Source organism: Tachypleus tridentatus, chromosome 7, assembly GCF_004210375.1.
Source record: "Tachypleus tridentatus isolate NWPU-2018 chromosome 7, ASM421037v1, whole genome shotgun sequence".
In the NCBI taxonomy this organism is placed as follows: domain Eukaryota; kingdom Metazoa; phylum Arthropoda; class Merostomata; order Xiphosura; family Limulidae; genus Tachypleus; species Tachypleus tridentatus.
This window is the reverse complement of record NC_134831.1, coordinates 78,665,166-78,689,964: the sequence shown is the minus strand read 5'-3', so window position 1 is coordinate 78,689,964 and position 24,799 is coordinate 78,665,166. Positions and strand designations below refer to the sequence as shown.

At 32.3% G+C, this 24,799-nt stretch overlaps 1 protein-coding gene across 13 annotated transcripts in view; it reads right to left on the bottom strand.

Moving 5' to 3' along the window:
* The window catches only part of LOC143256040 (rap guanine nucleotide exchange factor 2-like), a 146,420-nt gene that overhangs the window by 19,252 nt on the left and 102,369 nt on the right, over nucleotides 1-24,799 (bottom strand). For 11 of the 13 annotated variants that reach the window (XM_076512632.1, XM_076512635.1, XM_076512634.1 and 8 more), the window contains 16 exons: nucleotides 20,316-20,486; nucleotides 12,373-12,594; nucleotides 11,611-11,715; nucleotides 10,992-11,182; nucleotides 9,879-10,101; nucleotides 9,195-9,356; nucleotides 8,769-8,876; nucleotides 8,348-8,551; nucleotides 7,858-7,966; nucleotides 7,026-7,359; nucleotides 6,530-6,791; nucleotides 4,468-4,532; nucleotides 4,000-4,165; nucleotides 3,679-3,855; nucleotides 2,962-3,061; nucleotides 1,318-1,445 (listed from right to left, as the gene is read on the bottom strand). In XM_076512632.1, the coding sequence (XP_076368747.1) occupies nucleotides 1,318-1,445; nucleotides 2,962-3,061; nucleotides 3,679-3,855; nucleotides 4,000-4,165; nucleotides 4,468-4,532; nucleotides 6,530-6,791; nucleotides 7,026-7,359; nucleotides 7,858-7,966; nucleotides 8,348-8,551; nucleotides 8,769-8,876; nucleotides 9,195-9,356; nucleotides 9,879-10,101; nucleotides 10,992-11,182; nucleotides 11,611-11,715; nucleotides 12,373-12,594; nucleotides 20,316-20,486 (2,727 nt within the window). Of the gene's footprint in view, nucleotides 1-1,317; nucleotides 1,446-2,961; nucleotides 3,062-3,678; nucleotides 3,856-3,999; nucleotides 4,166-4,467; nucleotides 4,533-6,529; nucleotides 6,792-7,025; nucleotides 7,360-7,857; nucleotides 7,967-8,347; nucleotides 8,552-8,768; nucleotides 8,877-9,194; nucleotides 9,357-9,878; nucleotides 10,102-10,991; nucleotides 11,183-11,610; nucleotides 11,716-12,372; nucleotides 12,595-20,315; nucleotides 20,487-21,382; nucleotides 21,701-23,397; nucleotides 24,284-24,799 lie in introns of those variants that run through there. The other 2 variants (XM_076512640.1, XM_076512641.1) reach the window with 2 other exon arrangements.

Below are 24,799 nucleotides of genomic sequence, written 5' to 3'. Positions count from 1 at the left end.
TGAGATATAAAATGTACCCTAGGTTTTGGAAGTGACTGCAGAAATAGGACTCTCATTGTGGTGAGGGATACATCTTCTCTATCAGTCGTAACCTCCATTTGCCAGTCTCACAGAAATATAATAAAGAAGTAGCAATAGACATAGAAATAGAAATTAGGAGAGCATGATGTGGGTGCTTAAGTCCAGTAAATAAATTATACTAGTATTTAAATAACATAGTATAGGACCCAACCACCACCTTGTGACTATTATGCTCTAAACAAGCCTTTATATGCAGCAAGGTGTATTGCTTTTCTGCTTACTTATTTAAGGATGATTAGTAACTTTTACAAACAAAGTCCAACAATAAGCCTGCTAAGATTTTCAAAATATATAGACCTTTATCAGACTTAAGAACAAGTTCTTATACTAAGGAGTAAAATTATTGTTTCAGTCAAAAATGTTCCCTGTTCTTTAGACATGCTATATAGAAATTAAAATATATTAAACATATTCTGAATTTAAGCCAATATTTTTATTAAACATACAATGCTTAGAATTTAAAGTTTATTAGTTAAACATAGAATGGATATAAATTAGTGATCTGTAATTAAATGTACATACAGTGCAAAAACTGTGGTTTTTATCAAATACTAGAAAATTATATCTGTTATACAGACAAGAGAAAAGTTGCAACCAAACCACGTGCTATTTCATCAAGTTGTTTCACCACCTTATCATGTGATAATACTTTGTTCTACATTTTCAATTTCAGTGTGACTATACATTTATTAATAATAGCAACTGAAACCAAGCCTACGTGATGGCAGTCTGAAACTGGTACTTCAATTAAACCACACATTTTGAAGTTTGACTTTTAATGATAAATATACAGAAACTTAATTTTCAAATAAAGAATATCTCATTAAATGTTATAACTATTGTAGTTATGTAGAGGTGACTGTGTATAGATAAGTAGAAAGATAAATGCACCTTCTTTTCTTATTATAACTATTGTAGTTATGTAGGGGTGACTGTGTATAGATAAGTAGAAAGATAAATGCACCTTCTTTTCTTATTATAACTATTGTAGTTATGTAGGGGTGACTGTGTAGTGTGCATAGGTAAGTATAAAGATAAATGCACCTTCTTTTCTTATTATAACTATTGTAGTTATGTAGGGGTGACTGTGTATAGATAGGTAGAAAGATAAATGCACCTTCTTTTCTTCATTATGTTAAAACATATTGCATAACAACCAAAATATTTTAATAATATACATATATATTTCAAAATATTTATTTTAAACGTTAATAGGTACAAAACTAATTTTCTCACCTTAAACATCTTTGAATATTTTGAAGGTAGTTTATCCCAACTAGATCTTAGCCTTGACACTGTTCCATGGCTAAGTCCACTGAGAATTGCAAACATGGAATTCAAGTTTTTACATTCTTTACATTGTCCTGTGAAACAGTAAAAATGTCTTGTTAACACCTCACTATAATGGATGTAGCACACATGTGTATCTACATAAGTATCCATAACATGCTGCAATATCACCACAAACAAACATCCATAAAACATGAATTTAACACTGTGTTCAAGGTTCAGATGATTATAAAAATAACTATAGCATCTCCTACAACTACTTCTTTACTTATATTTAAAATTGTGTTCTGTAATAATCTCCTCACAACAATAACACAACTGTCACTAGGACTGTACATGAAGGTTTTATGTTACTCGTAAATATGGTGCTGAAAAATGGAAGTTTGAATAAAATAAAAGATATCATAGTTTATATCAGTACAAGAGTTAGTTACAATTATTTTCAGTGTATATCTACTTCAAGCTAAGAAAAAAACAAACAAAAACCTCTTCCTTTTGTTGCCTTCTCTTGTTTCATATGCATCAGTAAGGTTCTGGCTATAGATTTTGAAATATGATAAATCTGTAGACATGTATGAAGTATGCATCAGTAGCTACTTTAAATATTCATTGTGAAACTGCTGATCTATATGTCTACAACATATATATAATCAAATGCTACCTTACTGTTGTATTCTCTACTGTCTAGCCCAGTTTGTTGCTATATACAAAGTTGGTACTACTAATAATATTATAGATATGCATGTTATTTGAACAAATCTGGAACTAGAATAGCAGTGATAATTTACCACAATTTATAAACCAAATCTTGCACTGTTTGTTAAGATTGCACCTGCTCAGGGTATTTTTACAATATATTTGTAATATCTCATTCATTTATGAAAATATTTCAACAAATAAGGTAATCTGACAAAGAAAGTTTGAGCTTTCTTCTAATGTAACTACTTTAGACATCTAATAACAGATTAGTGTTGAAATTTCAATCCTTTGTTTTTTTAAAGCAGTAATTGATCTAATGATTAACAACAATACACTAAATGGCTCAGAACTACCCCAAGATGCTTATTAGTTTTCTTTGTTAGTATTAAAGCTACAATATTATATGAAAAAAAATAATTCTGAAAGCTAAAGTGATAACAAATTATAATTTCACATAATAATTTATTAATATTTACAATCTTTATGGCCATAAAATAATTCTGAAGCAAGATATTAATTTTTTGTAATATTATACTCTTACTTTACATTATTTTCAAGTAGCTCCAAGTTAGTTAACATAATTTCCTAATTAGTAGATTGAGATGCTGCCTTTAGAAAATTACATTTAAATTTTACCATTTATTTATTTAAGTTTACAAAACAGTTGTATCAGATGAACGTTTAGACTCTCTAATTCTTCCAACACTCTGACTGAGATAGAATAAGTAATATATTGCAAAAACACTATGAACATATCCTTAAGCTTCAATGTTCTTAAAGTATTTATTGTATAAATTCTATTGAAAACTGTAACCCAAGGTATAGGGCAAATAAAAGTACAAAAAGAAATACATGTTTGAAACATGATCCTCTACCGTATTTCATACTTACTTGCTACTTTGATAAACTGTTTGATGATTTTCATTCTCCTTATAGGGTTTGGTTCACTACAAATTTCAGTGACTACCCAAAACATTTCTTTATTGACAAGCTAAGAAAATAAAGTTAAAAGGAAGGAGGAACATTTGTTAACACAATATTAATATAGAGAGCATAGTATATTAGCTAATAAATTATAAATAGAATTCTACTTTTTTATTTTTGTCAATCCTATTTTCATTGTGAATTATTCATTTTACTTGAATTAACACTCATAAGAACACTATCCATCACCATTATGAATAACAACTTAAGAAAATAACAAGCAACATTGGTAACTACTTCTTTCTATTACATTTCTTAAAAAAAAACATTTACAATAATTATTTTAAGAGTGATAAATTTTAACGTATTAATAAACTACAAAGATTTCTACTAATATTGTCTTTTAAAACAAAAGTATTTTAATACCTTATGGTTTACATATGCAATAAAGTATTTATTAATCTCAAAATTATCCCAGTTATATTTTTCAACATCTTATTGTTATCATTAGGTAACTCACAATTTTTAAAATGGTGAAATATTTTAAGTATTTTAAACTTAATCACTGTTAATTAAAGAAAAAGATGACAAATATATTTCTACATTTATTTGGATTTTGGTGTCATTTTAGTAAAGAAAAAACATTCTATGGGAACATGAAGACTTTTGGCTCCTTGTATTTACCTTTGTGAACTTTGAAAGCATAGGTGTTCCATACTTGGAGTTATTTTCAAATAAATCTTCGATGTATTCAGTAGGTTCAATATGACAGAACACGTTGAAGTCTTCCAAAGTAAGTTGAATAGTTATTTCCACACTGTTTAACTGGAGAAAGTTAACTTGGCTTTCTCTCATGAGTTCCTGTGTCAAACAATGGAATATTTCTAAATACATATTTTGTTTATTTAAGTGTGTATATGTGTGTGTATTGTATATGATAAAATATATCTTATTAAAATTATGCATTAAAAATATATATTTTGAAAGTAATTATAAATAACTTACCCCAGCCAACTCATCAGGTACAAGAGCTTCAGTTGAAGAGTTATTTTTTAAGTAGTAGCGACTGCTTAGTCCAATACGTTCAGCCAAATTGTGCATCTGGTCTGCCAACCTGCGCTGTTTGACAACACCCCCTTCTCCACATGTCACTTCACACAATGAGTAATTGCTGAAAAAAACAAAACAAAAAACAGAAGCGATTTTAGTTACTGCAGTTGTTAATATCCCAATTAAAAACAAATACCTTACTATAAAACTTATTTGAAAACATAATGGCAATCAAATATCAATAATAACAATAAATGTATTTTATTATTAGAAACTGAACTTTAAGCTCTTGGGTTCCAAAGAAGAAACTATGTCAGTCAGGTACAATTTAATAGCAAATATTTAAGATACTAACTGCTACAAGGTTCAAGATTTCTTATGCATTACACAAGTTATATTTATTTATTTATTTATTTTTTTTACCTGCTAGGACCTGTAATTCCAAATTCTCGAAGAGACAACATCACCACTTCCCTTGCAGTAGTCTCCTATAAAAAAAAACAGAAGTATTACACAATCAGTATATAGTACTTGAGCTAGTTCCACCTAGAAGTGGTAAAAATTCAAATATTTAAAACAGAAAATCAATGTAAATAATATACATTAAGATGATTTTAATATAACCTTTCTGCTTTCTAGAATGGATTAGTTGTCCTTCGACTGGGTTATGAACTTAAAATAATGTGGGGTTGGACGCAATGATAAATAACAAATATCTTAACTTTCACACTATTTATTTGTAGCATTATTACCTCACCAAAATTTTTGTACAAGGTTAAGAACTCACTACAGATATATATATTCCACACATAGTATATGCTGTTAGATGGTCAGGATGACTTTGTAGAAAGAGGTATCAGAAAAGTAGGGGCAGTAGGGGGTACTTTCTGTTTGTCAAGCAGTGTCTGAATCACTGGCAATAAATGACAATAAACAAAGAGAAACACAACCCACCTGGTTTAAAATAATATATTCAAAATAAGTCAAATGTATGTACAAAAAATCGTTACACTATAGATTATCATAGTTTTATTTAACAGTCTAAATAATTCTCCTTTTGATGATTCAATTACATTAGAATCCAACTGGCAAAACAAAGTTTTTCTCTGCTTTTATCACAATAGTGCCAGTGAATAATTCACCCACACCACTCTGTTGATTACCACACTTGTATCTTGAACAACAGATAATAGTCTCCACACTTGTATCTTGAACAACAGATAATAGTCTCCACACTTGTATCTTGAACAACAGATAATAGTCTCTCCTTTTGTCAAAGTCCACACATATGGGTTTACTTACTTTACAACACCCTTTCACAAGACAAATTATTCTTAGTACCTCTGTTAGACTATGAAACTCACTTCAGAATAACCTGTAAAGCTAATCATTCATATGCTGGCTAACTTCACGTTTTCTTTCACTGAGTAACTTTTCTCTGACTCAACTTTACTCGTACTTGTTTCATCATCTATATTTATACGTTTTTCACTGAGGCCCTAAATTTTTCTAAACAATGCAAGTGGTATTGTAAGGTAACAATACCCACTTAAGGTAACAACAGAAATATCAAATATTCGAGTAACCTGGTGTCAACAATACTACAAAAACACACACAGCATACGATTTATACCAAATTACACAATCAAACTATTGCCTTTATAATGGTTTTAACTTTTAATGCCCTTGTTATGAAAACCAAACAATAATTAAATATTAACTCACAAAGTAAATTAAATAACAATGCGACATTAATCAGTCTTATATATCCAACACTGTTACTTGCTTTCAGCCTCCAACTTTTCATTACCTTCTAAAAAATTTAGTTATTTATCAATCAATGTTCATTGGCTGCAAAAATATCTTAATGGAAAAAGTTGTAAGGTCACAGGCCAAAAATGAAAATAGTCATAACTCAAGAAACGACTTCATATTACCATTATAGTATTAACTTCATGCGAGTTTATGTATTATTGCAACAGTGGTGGCCATTTGTTTTCTTTGCATTCATCCTTAGAGTATGTTAGCACACTCACTGATATAGAAGACATTTATTTACCCCATGTGTATGTTGTGTTACAGAAAATAAAACTTTTTTTTGTACATGTAAGGATGTGGCATCAATTATTTATGTAGTTAACATTAATGTATGTCAAAGATTGATAAATGCTCAATAACAGCAATAATGGGGGGTGGAGAGGGTTTTAACCCCCCCCTCCAATAATGTGCCTCTTGTTTTAAACTGTCATCCCACAAAGTCTGTTTGAAATTGGCACAGCAACCTAGTAGTAGTTAGATAAAAGAAAAACAAACATACAGATTTTTGTTTTACATATTTTTTATAATGTTACACTAATTAAGTTTCAAAATAAGCTATTGTATGAAAAAAAAAATGACCACAGATTTCACTGACAATAATAAATGTTCACTTGAGAAATATGCCATATTAACAGAAATTTAGCATTTCATCCTAAAAAACACACACCTTGTGGATGAGTAAATATTTAAAAGTTTGATCAGCTCGATACACTTTCAGCACATGTTCTGGGAAGTCTGATTTTATTTCTGATTCAATATAAGCTGATAAAGATGCCAAGTCTGGATTGCTTTGACTGTGATGAAGGGAGCCAGTTCCAGAAGACCGCTGAGGAGAACCTGCTCTTACTTCCTGAATATTTGCTGAACCATTACTACTCACGCTATTTAAGGAATACAAACTGTCATCCGAGCTGTTCAAGTGAGATTCACTAAAGGAGAAAGCAAACAATCTGTAAGAGTTTAAAAACATCAGTAAAATAACAACTGAATGATAAATATGAACCATGAAGAGAAATAATAATAATAAGGAATTCTTTTGTTTTATTAATTTCAAATAATTAAAACCATAATACAATTGTGACACTCTTTTGATGTGTTGTTATTCACACATATACCTGCAACTGTGCATCAGTAGAGGCACAAAATCGACAGAATCTGCTTACCTATTGAGGGATTTTGGCATGAAGTTCATTTTTGCAAGAGCCTTTTTCAGCTTTGCTCGATTACTGAGAGTCTTGAAACCTTTCTTTTCATGTTTACCATCTGCTGCAGAATCAGACAAGGTTTTAAGACACTGTGGTTGTGGAGAGTTTGGAGGAAAGAGTAATGCATTCACTCCTAACTCCAGTGGAATATCCACTAGACCTCTAATGTCTCCAAAGTCAAAGTGAGAGGATAACCTAGCTCTGGGATCAGGCTGTAGCCGAGCAATTTCAGAAATTTTTCTTCCTCTTGGCCGAGGAGAATTCTCTGGTGTGTTAAGCATCTCTTTAAAAGCTTGAAGAAAGAATAATTATAGAAAACATTTAGAACAACTAAATTATTACAACTTTTCTTTTACAAAATTTACATACAGTGAATCCAACTTCTATCATTTTTGTTTATATAATGTAAAAGAAAAATACAAAAGCTGAATGTCATAGGCTCAACTTTGCCTCAAAAAGGAAAGGAAATATAAAACGAAATAATTCCAAAACTGTAAATAATTATATTGCTGAAATAACAAGGTAATTTTGTAAACAGTCATAGATCAAATACCAAATTTTAAATGGATGTACAAATGCTGTCACTTTAGAAATAGTTATAACTTTTTTTATTAGACATTTGAAAGCTATTTTTTAGGGTTTCGTCAGATTTAAATTAAGGAAAAATTACAGAATGAGACTGTACATGTAATAAAATGTTTTCCTTTGAGAAAGTAACCAATCTAAAAACAAAAATTTAGCTTCTACAAACATACAAAATTTGGAAGCATAAACTAGAAGACCATCCTACCTAAAAGATTGGACCTGACAGTAACTGAGAGGTGGGTTGATCCTCTTAAGACTTCTAGAGCTCTAGCATGGCTTACGTGTTCAAAACTTTGTCCATTAACTTCCAAAATCTAGATATCAGATATTTACTTGAAAATCAATCAGTAATCAAGTAACAATTTATGCAGTGTCTAAATTCATTAATAAAGAAATAGTATTCTTATGCTCTTCCTCATGCTATCTTATATACGTCTTTGTACTTTTCTTCAGCTAAAACTAACATCTGTAGAATATGGTTGTTTTGCTATTTTACATCAGTTACATTCAACTGGTTTAACACATCCACAAGTTGTAAATGCTAGTTTTTTCTTTGAAAATTTTAAAGTAAAAAGAAGACTATTAGAAAATATATGCAAGAGAAAATAAGATTCTTCTTATGATTAATCATCTTTAAATAAGTCACAAAAAATAAATATAAAAAAAAATTATTGGTTTCTTCACTACATTCCTACCTGGTCTCCTCTTTGAAGTCCCATTTCTTTAGCTTTGGAATTGTTGTTGACCTTGGATATAAAGATTCCAAAACCTCGTTCATAGCCTCCCAGAATGGAGAACTGAAGGACATCATCTCGAGTAGAACGTGCTAAAGTAATGGTTCTGTTACGAGCTTTAGTAGCACAGGCAATGTGAAGTAAGCGTAACTGGCTTTGCATCTTCTGAAATAAGACATTAACAACAGAGGTTTTAATATTTTGCTTTTAAAATACCTGCTTACATTTGAGTATCTACACACTTGAAGAAAAAAAAATCCTTATTCGTGAATATTAATTATTTTTTAATATTATGCAAAAAGAAATGTGAATGTATGTAAATCATACTGAAAAATGTCTATTTGTCACATCGGTTTACTGCTAATGATGAGGGTTAACATACCTCTTGTTCAAGAGCAGAATCAAACTTTTCTAGAAGTTCCATCATATCAGAATCCATTTCAAAGTCTGAAAAATGGTGATTAACCCAAAGAAGAATAACCCTAATAACCTAGGAATATTAAAAGGAATAAAGATAAATTGGTTTTAACATCTCTAAAACATATTTATAAAACTCATAATAGGATAGCAATAATATTACAATTCTTATCACAACATTACCTTTATATTATTTTTATCAATAACAATATATTTCATAATAAAAGTAATAAGTGTATAGATACTTCTTAACAGTGATTATAAATATGATCAGTAAATTTTCTTAATTCAGAGAGAAAAACTGAAAACAAAAGAGAATGTTGTAATATTATTTGTAACTCCTATTTAAATATAACCAGAGAACACTATTCAAGCAAAGAAAAGATCTTACCTTATCTCTCAGTTGATGATTTTTAAACCACTTAAGAAGGTTATTACCAACTGTCAAAGGTGAGCTGATAAAAGTTCTTTGTGTGAGTAAAAAGTCCTCTACATAGCTAGGATCGAGACTATTCTCTTCCACTAACTGAGCCATTAACCTTTCTGGAGTTCCCTAGTGAATAGCAGATTTTAAGTATTTATATACAAAATGGATCTTGAAAAGTTAGGAAACAAATAAGTTCTTATGAAAAAAAATTATTTCATTATATAATGGAATCATTCAATATATTTACAATATTTCATCCATATTAATCAAAATATTTTTCAATTTATACTTTTCTCTAAACACATCAAATAGTTTTGTTATAAACCTACACAATAAAAGATGTATTTATATTTAATACAAGGCAAATAATAATAATAATGTATCAAATTTTTCTAAAACAAATTCAATCACAAGTCAACTACAAAAACCCACAAATTGATGAACGTTTGTAGAATGGATGGTCACTGACCTGAAGACGAAAGGCAGAAGGCTTTTGAAACGCCATCCTCTACACTTGTGTCTCCACAACAGGGAGTTGACATTTATTCTAAAGTTTCATCATGAATACTCTGCCTAAACAATCTATCAAAGAACAACCCACAAATTTATTAGAAAAACACAAATTCCACAAATTTTGTTTCTACATACCCTAATGACTACATGACCCTGTCGACTGCCACTATCCAGTACCCTCCGTTCTGTTACAAGAACTACCTGACCATCTTCCTCATGTTTTCTGGTGTTTTCTTCTCCTTGGTGAAGTATTTTGTGGTAATCACTTTGAGCAATACACACAAACTGACAATCATCTACTTTAGTTCTCATCACCCCTTGGTGATACATTTTCTCTGTTGTAGCTGTTATCCCAAAACTAAAAAAATTCCACATGTTCTACCTTAATATAATTACATTAACTTGTTCGTAATATAGAATTATATAACGAGGTTTTAAAAATTAGCTGTTTTTAAACACAAAATGTAATCTTCGTCATTAATGAGAAATATTGCAAATTTGTGTTTATAAATTGCACAAAACGACCATTACTTAAAATTAATAACCTGAAAGCTTCTATAAAACAATCCATAATGTAAGTTTCTCAGCACACACAAAATGTTTTAGTTTCTTCAGAATAATACACACAAAATGTTTTAGTTTCTTCAGAATAATACACACAAAATGTTTTAGTTTCTTCAGAATAATACACACAAAATGTTTTAGTTTCTTCAGAATAATACACACAAAATGTTTTAGTTTCTTCAGAATAATACACACAAAATGTTTTAGTTTCTTCAGAATAATACACACAAAATGTTTTAGTTTCTTCAGAATAATACACACAAAATGTTTTAGTTTCTTCAGAATAATACACACAAAATGTTTTAGTTTCTTCAGAATAATACACACAAAATGTTTTAGTTTCTTCAGAATAATACACACAAAATGTTTTAGTTTCTTCAGAATAATACACACAAAAGGTTTTAGTTTCTTCAGAATAATACACACAAAATGTTTTAGTTTCTTCAGAATAATACACACAAAATGTTTTAGTTTCTTCAGAATAATACACACAAAATGTTTTTTTTAATAAATAACATAGTTTTACCAGAAAAAAATGTTTAAAATATTTACTTAAATATAATAAATTGGTTTCACCGATTTTACTAACTTATTTAACTTTCAGAGAGTAAAAAATGTGCAATAGCCATCTGTCCATTACTATTTGTTTACTGCTGGACACAGCAAATTTTTTAAGGCACCCACCTTTCACCTAGATGGAGCTCTTCAGTGCTTTCATCTGGCAGTTCAACTTCAACTTGTCCGTTGACAATGACAGACCAAGAATCTAGTTCTTCTCCATCATTCATTACTATTGTTCCAGCTTTCTCAACAACTGCAAACACCATCACAGCACATAAAGCTCTTCTCACAGCTAAAGTCATGTTGGCAAAGGCCTGTTAAAAGATACAAGTTTTAAACTAATTTTCAGGAGTTTAATAGAGAACAAACATTCAATAAAAAGCCTTAATATGTATCTTATAATTTGTACAGCCTCTTTTTATTTTCACCACGTTGTAGATGTCACCACTAGAATAGTAGAATACTTTAAAAAATTAGTCACTAATTCCAACATTTAAGGTTATGTGATTGACAGATGAAAAGGTTAAGTTTAATTCTTATTTGTTACATCTATACACACACATTCATAACTAACTTAAGAAACAAAATTACCCTGAGCCATGAAAATTGTTTATGACACTAAATTTATAAAATTACATGAAGTTTGTTATATAGAACCTATCATACATAGCAGTACAGTCTTGAACAAGAAAAAGTTGCAAATCAAAATTAAAAGAAAATAAAAGAGAGAAAACTTTCTTACAGGTAAATGTTGCATGAACTCCAATAGTACTTCAATATCATCTTCAGTTCGTTCTGAAGAGTCTTTCTCCAAGCACTCCCTTACTGTATCTCTAACAGAAAGGTTCTACCAAGAAAAAAAAAAAATATTCTGCTATAATCTACAGTTGTATTTGTGTTTGTTTGTTGTTTGAATTTCTGGCAAAGCTACAAGAGGGCAATCTGCCCTAGCCGTCCCTAATTCAAGCAGGTGTAAGGCAAGTCATCATCACCCACTGCCATTTGTTGGGCTGCTCTTTTACCAACGAATAGTAGTGGGATTGACCGTCACATTATAACGCACCCAACAGTTGAGAGGGTGAGCATGTTTGGTATGACAGGGATTCGAACCCGCGACGCTTAGATTACGAGTTGAGCGCCTTAACCATCTGGCCCTGCTGGGCCTGTATTTATATTTGAAGAAATATTTCAAAACGACCTCTGTAAAATAAGCAGTTAGTTCGTCTTTGAATTCAATTTTCTTAATTAAAAAATAAAATACAAAATGTGATGTGAAATTCAAATTGGCTTTATCTGTCCAACGAATGGAATAATACCATAAAGCAAAAAAGTTCAAATAGGCTTTATTTGTTCACTGAATAAAAACCTAAAAAAAGTTCAATGTCATTCTTAATATTTTCCTCTTTTAAGAATTTACAACATAAATTATCATTATTATTAAGTGTTCAAAATTCGGAATTTTTTTCTTTTATCAACTCTTAACGTTCCAGTAAATACAACTTACATCAATTAACTCTGCAAGGTCCTCCTCATCATCAGAATCCACAGCACTCTCTGTGAGTCCTGTGAGATCCACCTCTTGGTCCTCCAGTGAAGACTGTACTGATTGCATCGTGTCAGAACCTGAATAAGCTGAAGAAGTATCACTGCCGTGTGAACTTCTGTTGGACTTCAACAAAGTCTCCCCACGTTGTAATATTGTTTGGACTTGTGGATATTCTGACAACTATTTCGGAAAAAAAGAAGTAATTACAATGACAAATTAATCTCGATTTAAGAAAAAAGAATCTGAAGTTTCAGTGTAAGGAAAGACCAAGAGTTTTTCCATTCATATTAGTATATCGCTATACAAATAAAAGTCACGTTTAATGCTACATACCAATTACAGCTGTGTAGCTTCTAAAATAAACACGTCCCTAAATTCGTTGGAACAATTGAAACTGTCAAGGACGTAATTAACCATTACTTTCTTACAACTTTAAATACATTGTTTATAACGTTTAGATTTTTACTGATTAGTTTAACAAAAATTACGTTCATATAGCGTCAACTAAATTTAAGGTTATTTACTTACTGTACACTGTCAACCGATCTATGAATATTTTCACGTTGCAAATAAAAATCAACCAATTATTTATCATTACAAGAACAAAATATTTTGATAGATGTTTCGGTTACAACTGTTTTTGTTAAAGTTCACGTGAAGCTACACAAGTACTATCAGCGCTAACTCTATAGTTTATAAGTGATAGACTAGAAATACGGCAGCCAGTGAAAATCTCTCACCACACTCTTGGACTTTTCGCTAATCAATAGCGAGACTATCCGTCATATTAAAACACTCCAGCAACTGAAATTTTCGGTCATGGAATTCGTGATCGAAATATGCAGCAAAATGTGTTTTGTGTGCGTGTTTTTGCTACAATAAATAATTATGGTTTAAAATGTATATTACCTTTATCTTTTGTCACCAGGTATGGATTAACACACAAGAGGTCTAGGACACTGCATTTTCATTAATATATACTGTTATATTAATATATTAAACTGAAACATTAAAGCAATCACTTCGTATGAACTATTTTTATTGCTTGTTTGTCTTTGAATTTTGCGCATAGCTACACGAGGGCTATCTGTGCTATCCGTCCCTAATTTAGTAGTGTAAGACTAGAGGGAAGGCAGCTAGTCACCGCCACCTACTGACACGTATTCTTTTACCAACGAATAGTTGGAATGACTGTTACATTGTAACGCCAAAGGACGTCATGTTTAGTGTGATGGGGATTCGAACCCACGACCCTCAGATTACGAGTCGAGCACCCTAACCATTTGGCCATATCGGGCCGAACTATTTTTAATATCTTGATGAAATGTATGAAGTACGTTCAGTAGCAGATCAAACAGAGTTCATAATTTGATCATATTTTCTTCAACACATCAGTACGTCCACATTATAATTTCGGTCACCATACTAACGCCTGCACATCATGTTTTTCGCAATATAGTACTGTACCTATCAAATAATTTTTTTTGTAGCAATATGTAGTTTGTCTTATTGCATACACGGTCAGATAAACAGAGCAATCGTGTAATTTATTTAAAACATTGTTCATATATATATACAGAAAGTAACGTAACTAGACTAACACATTATTTATGCAGAATTGAAACTAATTATATTGAACCCGACACAAAATGTGGCATAAGTAAAAAATAAAAAAAATCCACTTATCACGGTCGCGCACTTTCAGTCCAGCCCTGAAACATTCCTGCCCGAAGAATGCATTACTCAGCAGTATTGGTATGGGTTTTCGCGATTTCAAAATATCTTTAACGCATACAAATATGCTTACATAAGTAACATAATGCTGACTGGAGCATAGTACTTATAACTACAAATAAATAAAATGAACGTGAACTCCAGAGAACGTTACAAGTTGTTTTACTTGTTCAAAGTTTCGCTTTTACGACTTAATCAGGAACGTACAATATCTGTAACGAAGTCTGTCATTCAAAATGGATATAACGTGTTCGGAATACTATTATTATCTTACTCTTCTAAGTCTTGAAAATTCCTAACGAACTGGATAAATAACGCATTGTTAAACTGTAAAAATATAATAAGCCTATAACAAATGCCCAATGGCAAGTATAACCAACTTGCAAGTTTCCCTGAAGTTCACAGTCGTTTTATTTATTTGTAATTATACATACGAACATTGTTAAAGTGAATTCGTTGCAAGACAGTTCATGAACTGGTTTCATTATCCTAGTTACCGGATGAACTTTTGGAACCATGTTTAAAGTATGTCCTCTTAAACAATTCAAATGTATAATTTCCGCATCTAGTAATTTGTTCTTCTATGTTGCTCAGTCTGTGATAGGGCACAACATGAAGACATCCACGTGCGTTGGCAATGAAGTAGGTTGGAATAACCTGGTGTAATTTTCAACATGATCTATTTCAAGCCAGGCGGTAAATGTAGTGGACCTCAAAATTTTTCCACAATTTTAATACTAGAAATCTAGTCTGTGCTAGAAATTTTAACTCGTATTTCATTTGAATTTCAAACATAAAAAACTTCATAACCTTTTTAAATATACAAACAAAATATTTATTAATAATTCGAGGTACGAGAGAAGCGAGTCATTAAAAGAATGCAGCAAACTTTGGAAGATTAGTAATGTTAGACTATAAAAGTCAACCCATTACTTAAACAATATATGATCTATATAAATATCATAGCACTTGTTTGTTGCATGTTCATGTAACTACCTCGCAGGGTGTGGATGTATCCATTTAGTATGGAGATTCATTCGGTCCGCGGGAAATACGTGAAAAAAATTATGGTTTGCATTTTGAGGTATTTATGGACATTTATGCGTTTTTTCTCATTGCCTTGCTCCTATTTATGGAGTTTCACAAAATTTGCCATGAAGGTTTGTTAGGTCCATGCGGAGACACGTGCAAACTTATGATTTCATATTTTATGTTTGACAGTTGTTTTTTTTGTTTGCAATTACATATAAGGGAAACAACTTTTCATGTCAAGATAACCTTTCATTAATCATGAATTTACATAACTTCTGTCTAGGGTACGGGTACTCCAGCTAGTTCACTATAAATTAAAACAGTAAACAATAAATTACAATAATAAAAATATTTATTTTGTTTTTTATAATTTTACGAATATAAAGTAAATTTTGTTGGAACGTCAAAACCATGTAATAATCGTAACTAGATTTGTTCCTTTTTGTCGTTAGGATTCTAAATAAAAGAAGGAAATTACTATTTATTTTGTCACCTAAATAACATTAAGTTCACAAAACTGTATCTGATAATTACATAATCTAACTTTCTTTGTTTATAAAATCTACTGATGTTGAATTATTCAACTGACATCGTATAGTACGTGGTTTTTTTATTTTATGTATGGGTGTGATACTTGGCTAATACGGTTTCTTTTTGTATTTTACAGTTCAGTATCTCAGAACGATAAACACAACTACGGTATTTATTATTTCTTACTGTATGAAAAAAAAAAGCCTTTGGGGGCATCTCATAATAAATTTGACAGTTTAAATGGAACCCCACGTTATTGCTGATTTGTTCACAAAACTGTCTGCTCGTGTAAGCCAAAAACATTAACATGCCTACAGTAAATATAAACTTCAAGTTTTATTACTTCATCACATATGTTTGCTTGTTGGCCTGAAAATTATTTAACCTTGACAGCTTTTCAAAACATTGTATTTAACTACATTGTTTACGTTTTACAACTACCTATACCTTGAAGTTGATTTCACAATAACTGATGTACAGCGATTGAAAAATTACTCAAAAATTCCTGAAAAATTATATACATTTCACCATTATAAGATGCCTAGCTCGTGACGACGAGAACTCCACCTGATAACACAAGAGGTCTAACGGTATTTCTCGGGTTTCCTAACTGAAACTGTGATGACGAGCTTTGAATAAGACGAACTGCAGTCTACACCAGAGGGTGTTACCAATCAAGAAACGAGGTAGGTTGGTTTTGTTTTTGAATTTCGCGCAAAGCTACACAAGTGTTATCTGCGCTAGTCGTCCCTAATTTAGCAGTGTAAGACTAGAGGGAAGGTAGCTAGTCATCATCACACACTACCAACTCTTCAGCTACTCTTTTAACAACGAATAGTGGGATTGATCGTCACATAATAACGCCCCCATGATGAGAGGGCGAGCATGTCTGGTGTGTCGGGGATTCGAACCCGCGTCCCTCGGATTACGAGTTGAGTGCCTAAACCACCTCGCCATGTCGGGCCATGAAGTAGGCCTCTACATCACAGGACTTTTTTTTTCTTTTCAAATTTACATTTTATTACTTCTACATCTGTCCTTTATTATGTTGTAATATATTGTAGTTAAATAATGGTGTATTTATGAAATAATATATTATTATCCATCTAAAAGAAGGCAAACAATATAAAATTTCCTATTTTGTTTTATTTTCTATACAATTCGAGCTTCTTGAATTTGATTTAGTAACCACCAATTTAACCGCAAAAAATAACTTCTAAATCGTTGCTAAGAAACACAAAAACCGTTAAAATGTAAGCTCGCATTAGCTTTCAAACTCGCCCATTGTAAAATAATAACAAATAAACATTTAATAAGGAAGAGAAACAGCTACAAGGCAACGATAATCAATGCATATCAAAATATAAGATTTTGCTTGCATCTCTAAACGTAGAAATAAGACATTTAAATACATATATTTATAAGTAGGCTCTGGTAACGTAGAATTATCTACGAGTCACCAGTTATGATTGGTATTACTGGAAATTGAAGCGCAAATAGTTAAAATCTATCGATAAGAACAGCTCCTGTTGACACTTTGAAGGGGTTTCGACATAACATCTGATTATATGAAGTCACTGTGAGACATTCTCTTGAGGATATACACGACTTTTTAAGCTAATGCGAGTGTTATGATTAAGATGGTTAAGTATACAGTGAGTGTTAAATGTATATTTTAGAAGCACCAGTTTTTCACAGGTTTCTTTACGTACTGTGTACGAATCGTACGTTATGCAGTTCAATTGTTGTGAATTAGCGCTTGTTGCGTTATTGCATCGTGTTGCTAGAAAGCTTTTAAAGTTTTTCTCGTTGTTTTTATTGAGTATCACTGCGTCATAATATCTCGTAGTGTGTAGAAAGTTCTAGATTTTGGTAAGGCTATATATACGAGTGCGAAATGTAGACCAAGTTAAGTTAAACAGTGTTAGTTAGATAGGATATATCGACTGCTTTATTATGATCTAGTCATAAGAGAGTATAGTGACGATTTTAAAAACGAATTATTACAGATTGTATTGCCATAACAAAGTAGGGAGGAAATAATTTCTCATGCTAGTCGGTTTCTAAAATAATTTAACAAATCTGTGTGTTTTGTGACGAAAAAGATACATTTATTTAAAGCTCTGAATATAATTGTGTTTACATCAGTGATATTATTTCCAACTATATTGTAATAACAGACTATAAAATAATAATTTATCTTGCCAATTATTCTAAAGTAACTGAACAAGCCTGGACACAACGGTGGTAATTAACTGTATGACGAACATTTGTATATACATTTGACTATATTTTTATATTATTTTAAAACAAGTGGACTTTTGTTTAACTGTTGAACTTTATCGCTAACAAGTCAAAAGGTGCCTACTCCAAAGAGTATGGCCTATTCATACAAACAAACCTGACAGGAGTCGATACACAACCAAAGATAACTCATTTTGGGCATTTTGAACAACCTGGAACAACTCACTTTCAGATAATATCGTATTAACATAAACCTGGAACGGAACATTGTGAAACATTCTGGTATCACCATACAACGAGAGACCGTTCATTCTCCACTACACAGACAGCTGATGAGTTCAAATTCAAAATTCAACAAAAATATCTTTATATACATAATATTTAAAGCAATAAACATCTGACTGCCTTAAATAATACTACGTAACAAGATTTTTACTTTTTCTTGTTCCTGGGCAAAAGGTGTTATTTCCCAATTGCTTATGCCTAAAGTAAAGGGAAAAAAACCTATTTTTCTCTTCAAACTTTACTTTTGTGACCTAGGTAATGGCACTTTCAAATTTACCCATTTTCCAGAACATTTCAGGTAGATTCAGTGCTGAGTAGCTGTTAGAGAATTTTCTCGAACTTACGAGAACTTTCAAGAACCTTTTAGAATTTTCTAGGACTTTCCATAGTAATATATATATACAGGGGCTCACTACTCACCACTTCAGTTTAGTTCTAGCTGCCAAAGTGAACACATAGACCTATATGATTTTATCAGAGATAGCATCAAGAAGCTGCAAGCATTCTCCAGACGCATTCTGAACACAAGAGCGAAAAAGTACTCTGTGACAACATCGACTAAAATATGTGAAGCCTACAAGACATATTTCAGCATGCCTGTCGGGGATCAAGACAAACCCTGGGCACCTCGTTTTACCTGCGAGCAATGCAAAAAAATCTAGAAGGTAAGATGGACAATTTTTGCTTGCTTGAATAGTAAGGTTTTATATTATATACATTTTAGACTTTTTAAAATTAAACATTTTATTTTTATTTCTTAATTTCCAATAGTATAGAAAAAATATCAAAATATTTTGCATGAACCTCTTGTGGATGAAATAAATTTATTCTTCATAATAATTTTATTTTGCTCTTTTGCAGGATGGTACAGAGGGGAAAAGAGAGCCATGAAGTTCGCTATTCCAAGAATTTGGCGTGAACCCACTGACCACTGAAGCAATTGCTACTTCTGTATGGAGGACCCTTCCAAGGAGGATTTACCAAGTTTCCCTGTTATTTTTGCCTTTCGGACAACAAGGACATCGCAGCGCACTACAACAGGAAGCACTGGCCACAACGGACCGAGTTCTCTGGGGGGGGGGCACAATGTCAAGTGTGAACCACTAGTGGAACTCCAGAAGGTGATGTTCTCACCACTACACATAAAATTGGGTCTTATAAAACAATTTGTCACAGCTCTTGATAAGGAGTTTATAGCCTTGAAGTACCTTCAAGACTTCTTCCCTAAGTTTTCCGAGGCAAAAGGTCAAAGCTGGTGCATTTGCTGGATCACAAATAAAGAAGATCCTGTAGTGTACAGAATTCCTCAAGAAGCTCAGTAAGAAGGGAAAAAAAAGCTTGGAGCAGCTTTTGGGGCTTCTTGGGCAATCATAAGGCCGAAAATTATATGGAACTGGTTGAGACTCTGGTAAAGAACTGCAGCAAAATGGGCTGCAGGATGTACCTGAAAGTCCATATCCTTGACGCTCATATTGATAAATTAAAGAAGAACATGGGAGCATACTCAGAGGAGCAAGGCGAGCGCTTCCACCAAGATATACTGGACTTTGAACGCCGCTATTAAGGAGCGTATAACGGAATCATGATGGGAAACTATATTTGAGGCTTGATATATGAAAGTTATTTACAGTACAGTCGCAAATCTCGAAAAACTACTCACTTCTAAACATTTTTGTTCATTGTTATATAACTTTAGTTTAAATACATGTAAATCTTGATTCATATGTTGTTTTATTCAGACCTTATGTAAATGAAAATGTACAAATTTGCCCGTTTTTACATCGAAAATAGGTTAAATTTTAAATTTCATTATCCAGGTCACAAAAGCAAAGTTTGAAGGGAATAATGGCCATTTTCTGTACTTTTACAACATAAGCAATTAAGAAATAACACATACTATCCAGGAACAAAATTTGTGTAACATTTCAGTATATCAACTTTTATAACTATTACAAAAAACTATGACGTTTCAGAGTACAGTTAGAATCTGTTTAACGAAATTGATTGGCAATCTGTCTTGGATTAACAACATAACATTTTAAAAAGATCTATGGTACCATACACCAAAACAGTACCTGCAAGTGATGAGGCTGATGATTTACTTCGTCAGTGTTGCTGACAGGTATCTGATGATGAGGTTCTATCGACATTTCGTCCTGCTCTAATGCAAGTAATTTCTCCAGGTTCATGGTGGTGCAAGACTGACGCTGACCAGACTGCATCAGCTTGGCATCTGGGTAGTCAATCTAGTCAATAAACAGACACGCAGGATTAAACTTACTAATCCCCAGATAACACTTTTCAAAATATTTCATTAATTAACTAATTTAACAACATGGAAAGTTGAGAACATCGTTTCTTGCACGATAAATAAGCAGCTTGAAAGCTCTGTACGAAGGAATACATTTAAAAAGCCACATAAAACGCATAGCATGAACACTCACAAAAACAATTTTTAAGATATATAAAAAAGTATATGTGTCACTCATGAAAACAATATTTAATATAAATCAATAAAAATTACATTTTTGTCACAGTACATCTACCCAGAATTGGACTTAACCATACCAAATTTGCTTGTAGTTGCCATAAACTATGTTTTGAGTTCATAAACGTAAGTAGCCGTCAGAGGGCACTCAATTGAAAAGATAATAACAAACACCAAGAGTAACGTTTTGAGAAATAGCACGGTCACTAAATGCGCTAATGTGAAAAATTAGCATAACTGCTCTCATTTTATATACATTTTGAAAAATTTTGTGTACCAAAAGTACACGTCTGTTAAAGAATACAAAGAGTGTTCAGGACTGGGAGCCAATACTTCACGATGCGCGAAAGTTTTACGGTGCTGAATCCTCAGATCCACAGTCCAGGACGGTAGTAACTAGATTACATCTTGTCCACGCAAATTAAATAAAGAAAGGAATTACACACTGTGCTAAAAGTATTATTTTAATATTTCTATTATCACATTTTACTGCAAGATGTTCTTAACAATTCAAATAACTGATATTTTTAGGAACGGTGTAATTGAAACAATTCCACCCGATACACTATTATTTCAGGCCCCGGTAAATAAAAAATAAATCCATTAAGTGTAACCGAAACGCCCATAAAAAAAAAAGAGGATATTTTGAATAACCAGTTACGTTTCTTCTCAATATATACACGTGAGGTTGTGGTTCTTGTTTTTCCTCACATCATTTCGGCATGGGAGCTTAGAGTGTTTGTGTAGACCTGGGAGAGTCAGATACCATTTAGACCTTTTTCCTCCTTCCTGAACAATGGTTAATTTTTGGCTTGAATATGGTAACTTCCGTGCTGGTAATCACATTTCATTTCTAGTTGCTGGTACTCTTCCTTTTCATGGTCACGTCCATGAATTTTGTCTTATTTCTAGTGTGTGAATGAATAGTTTGCCATTTAACCCTAATTTTATTTTGCAGGGTTTGTATTATTCGGTTTAATAATAGTTGTAATGGCGATTGTTATGAGTAATGTGATACAATCGTCTTGATTTTGTGTGATAAATTCAAAGGAAGTGTTTGACTGCATCTGTAATTAGGTTAACTGTTTTGTTCATGACTCGTTTGAATTGCATGTTGTTCCTGTTCTCGTGTAGTAATGCTTGTGGGTTGAGGTAGTGTTTGCTTAATTTGTTTATGTGTTTCTTGATTTTGTGTTTGTATGCACGATGCCTGTGCGTTGTCCGTATGCTAGCGGTTCTGGTTTCTGGAGTTGAAAGTAGGGGTGTTTTTCTCGGATTTGACGCCTGCGTTTCATTTGGATTTGGATTGTTTTGTACATTACAGATTCTTGTTTTGATGTCCTTATATTTAAGACATCACATGTAATTTACAGTCAGTTGTTACTGTCAGTTACGGCATTTTGGTTCCGTGTTCTTTAGGATAGTCTGTGTTCTCCCCCACAACCCACACAGAGCTCCATATGCTGTAGCTACATGCTCACCTCGTTGTTCCCCGATTCTGACTGTCGATATAAGTTTTTGGGGTGGACCTTGAGGGTCAGGTACAATCGTGACCTCTTCCTACTGGTTTGGTTTGTGTTTTTTTTTTTTGTGTAGCAAAGCTACACGAGAGATATCTGCGCTAGCTGTTCCTAATTTAGCAGTGTGAGACTAGACGGAAGGAAGGCAGCTTGTCACCATCACCCACAACAAACTCTTGGGCTACTCTTTTAACAACGAATAGTGGGATTGACCGTACGTTATAGCTCTCCCAAGGCGAGCATGTTTGGTGTGAATAGGATTCGAACCCGCGACTCTCAGAGTACGAGTCGAGTAACCGAATCACCAGACCATACCAAATCACTTGTAAATCAAGTGTTTACGTCCTTAAATTATTTATCGTAAGTTAGTTAATAATGTTAAAAATTGCACAGACGTAAACTACTAGTTAAAAGTGTTACCAATAGACGGATTGTAGGCAACTCATTTTCCATAAACGTACTTCTGATATTATAGTTTAGAGGTTAGATGCGTTGTATATTGCTCTTTACGTTTATATGTTATGTATTTTTTGTGCGTATTATATTGATTTTAATTGGCTTGAAGAATATCTTATTTGTGTTATAAGAAACTTTTCTGTTTTATCAACTGTTCGTCATGTGTTCTATGATTGTTAGATATTATTATTATATCTCGTCAATTACATTTTGATGTCATTTCTTATATTTAAAACAAAAAAGCACAGGGACAGCATGGCATTAAAAGGGGGTTTTCTTCACTATCTAATGACGAATGAGTTCAATTTTATTGTATCAAGTCTAGCTCTAGACCACTGACTAAACACTTGCCGCCAACCGTTTGTAGAAACATTAGGTAGAACCAGTTATTTTTTTTTCTGCTGAAACGCAGCGTAACGTCGTACAAGTACCTTTGAATGAACGGGCAGCAAATATAAATAAGACATTACACAAAAATCGCTCATTCTGATAAGATAGAATGATTTTATTAATGTAATTTGTTGTGCTTATAGTACTTGTAACATCAACTAGGGGTGACACCAAGAATTTGATTGGGATGGTAAGGTGTGTGTGTGTGTGTGCTTTCTTATAGTAAAGCCACATCGGGCTATCTGCTGAGCCCATCGAGGGGAATCGAACCCTAATTTTAGCGTTGTAAATCCGAAGACTTACCACTGTACTGGCGAGCGGCGGATGGTAACGGAGAGGAATGAAATAACTACTGGAAAATGTAGCAGTGTTCAGTAACTTGTTTCTTCAAAAAAAGCAAAAACATCTGGTAGATACCCTTTCTACTAAATGGTTCCGGGTTCATCACTGTAGAGTTTCGACTTATTTGTTTCAAACAACTGCTTGCTACACACAATTGAGGCAACACAGTCAGGCTACCTTTACTGACAAACCATCTGTAATATTACCTCATAGTATTACTAATAATATTACAACTTTTTTTATGACTTATAAAGTACAATCAGGCGCAAACTATTGCAGCAATGCATTATGTCTGGTAATATAATTTATTTCTTAAATTAACTTTAGCACTTCACTAGCTGACACAATTATTCATTTAGTCAAAAGTGAATCGTTGTGAACATCCTAAATCGTTATCATGATCAAGTCTAGAATTTCAGGAATGGAACAAACAGAATTGAGAGTTTTATGTCACCTGTATTTTCAGATGTAAAAGAGACAGAGTCAGTGAAGCTGTTTTTGTGGTTGAATGATGTACGAGTTCAGTAATATAAGCTATTGAGAAGCACAAGACAAAATATTCATTAAGAATAGTTAAAAAATAAACTGTAAAGTATTTCCCAACAATAAAAGGAACTAAAGGTGTCGCTAGATGATTAAACGATTCAGGGTTCAGGCTCATAGGCGTTGGAATCTCTGACGTTTCAGTACGATTTTGATCATGGTTTTCTATTCCAGTTTTTGTTCTAAACGCCAGTTCGGGGATTCAGGGCAGTACCAAATAGAATCGGGGCACATCCCCGTATGCCAGTGTCTAGCGACGCCTCCGAAAGAAACCAAAATAGCTGGACTTTCAGGGGCACGTATTCTGTAAACACATAAATGCAACCGTAATTGATTTCAATATGAACAACTGCAGAAATATCCTTATAAAATTACTTCTTACAAAAGCTTCCAATATAATGGTGTAAAGTAAGAGGTATTTTGAGCAACGGTAAGATTACTCATGGTAATAATTTTACACTTTCTACCATTCTTAAGAGTGCCGGCAAACTATTGTTTTAATTATTTTTAAAGCGTATTCCAAACGGAAAAACACACAAACTGACATTTAAGTATTCATATAAAATTATTTGGTGTTAATTAAGTCATTATTACCGATTCAAATTGTAACACACAGTAAATACTACAACAATGTCCAAGTTACTCTCTCTGTTTTTAGTATAAACATGTTAATTCACGATAGCTTCCGATTTCTATTTATATTAAACAGATTGAGTAACACGGTGGTGTTTAATTCTCCTATAATTTAGTAACTGATTACAATCATAACTTATTTCAACTGTTGAACAAAAACTGTTTCTTGAATATGAATTAACAAAAT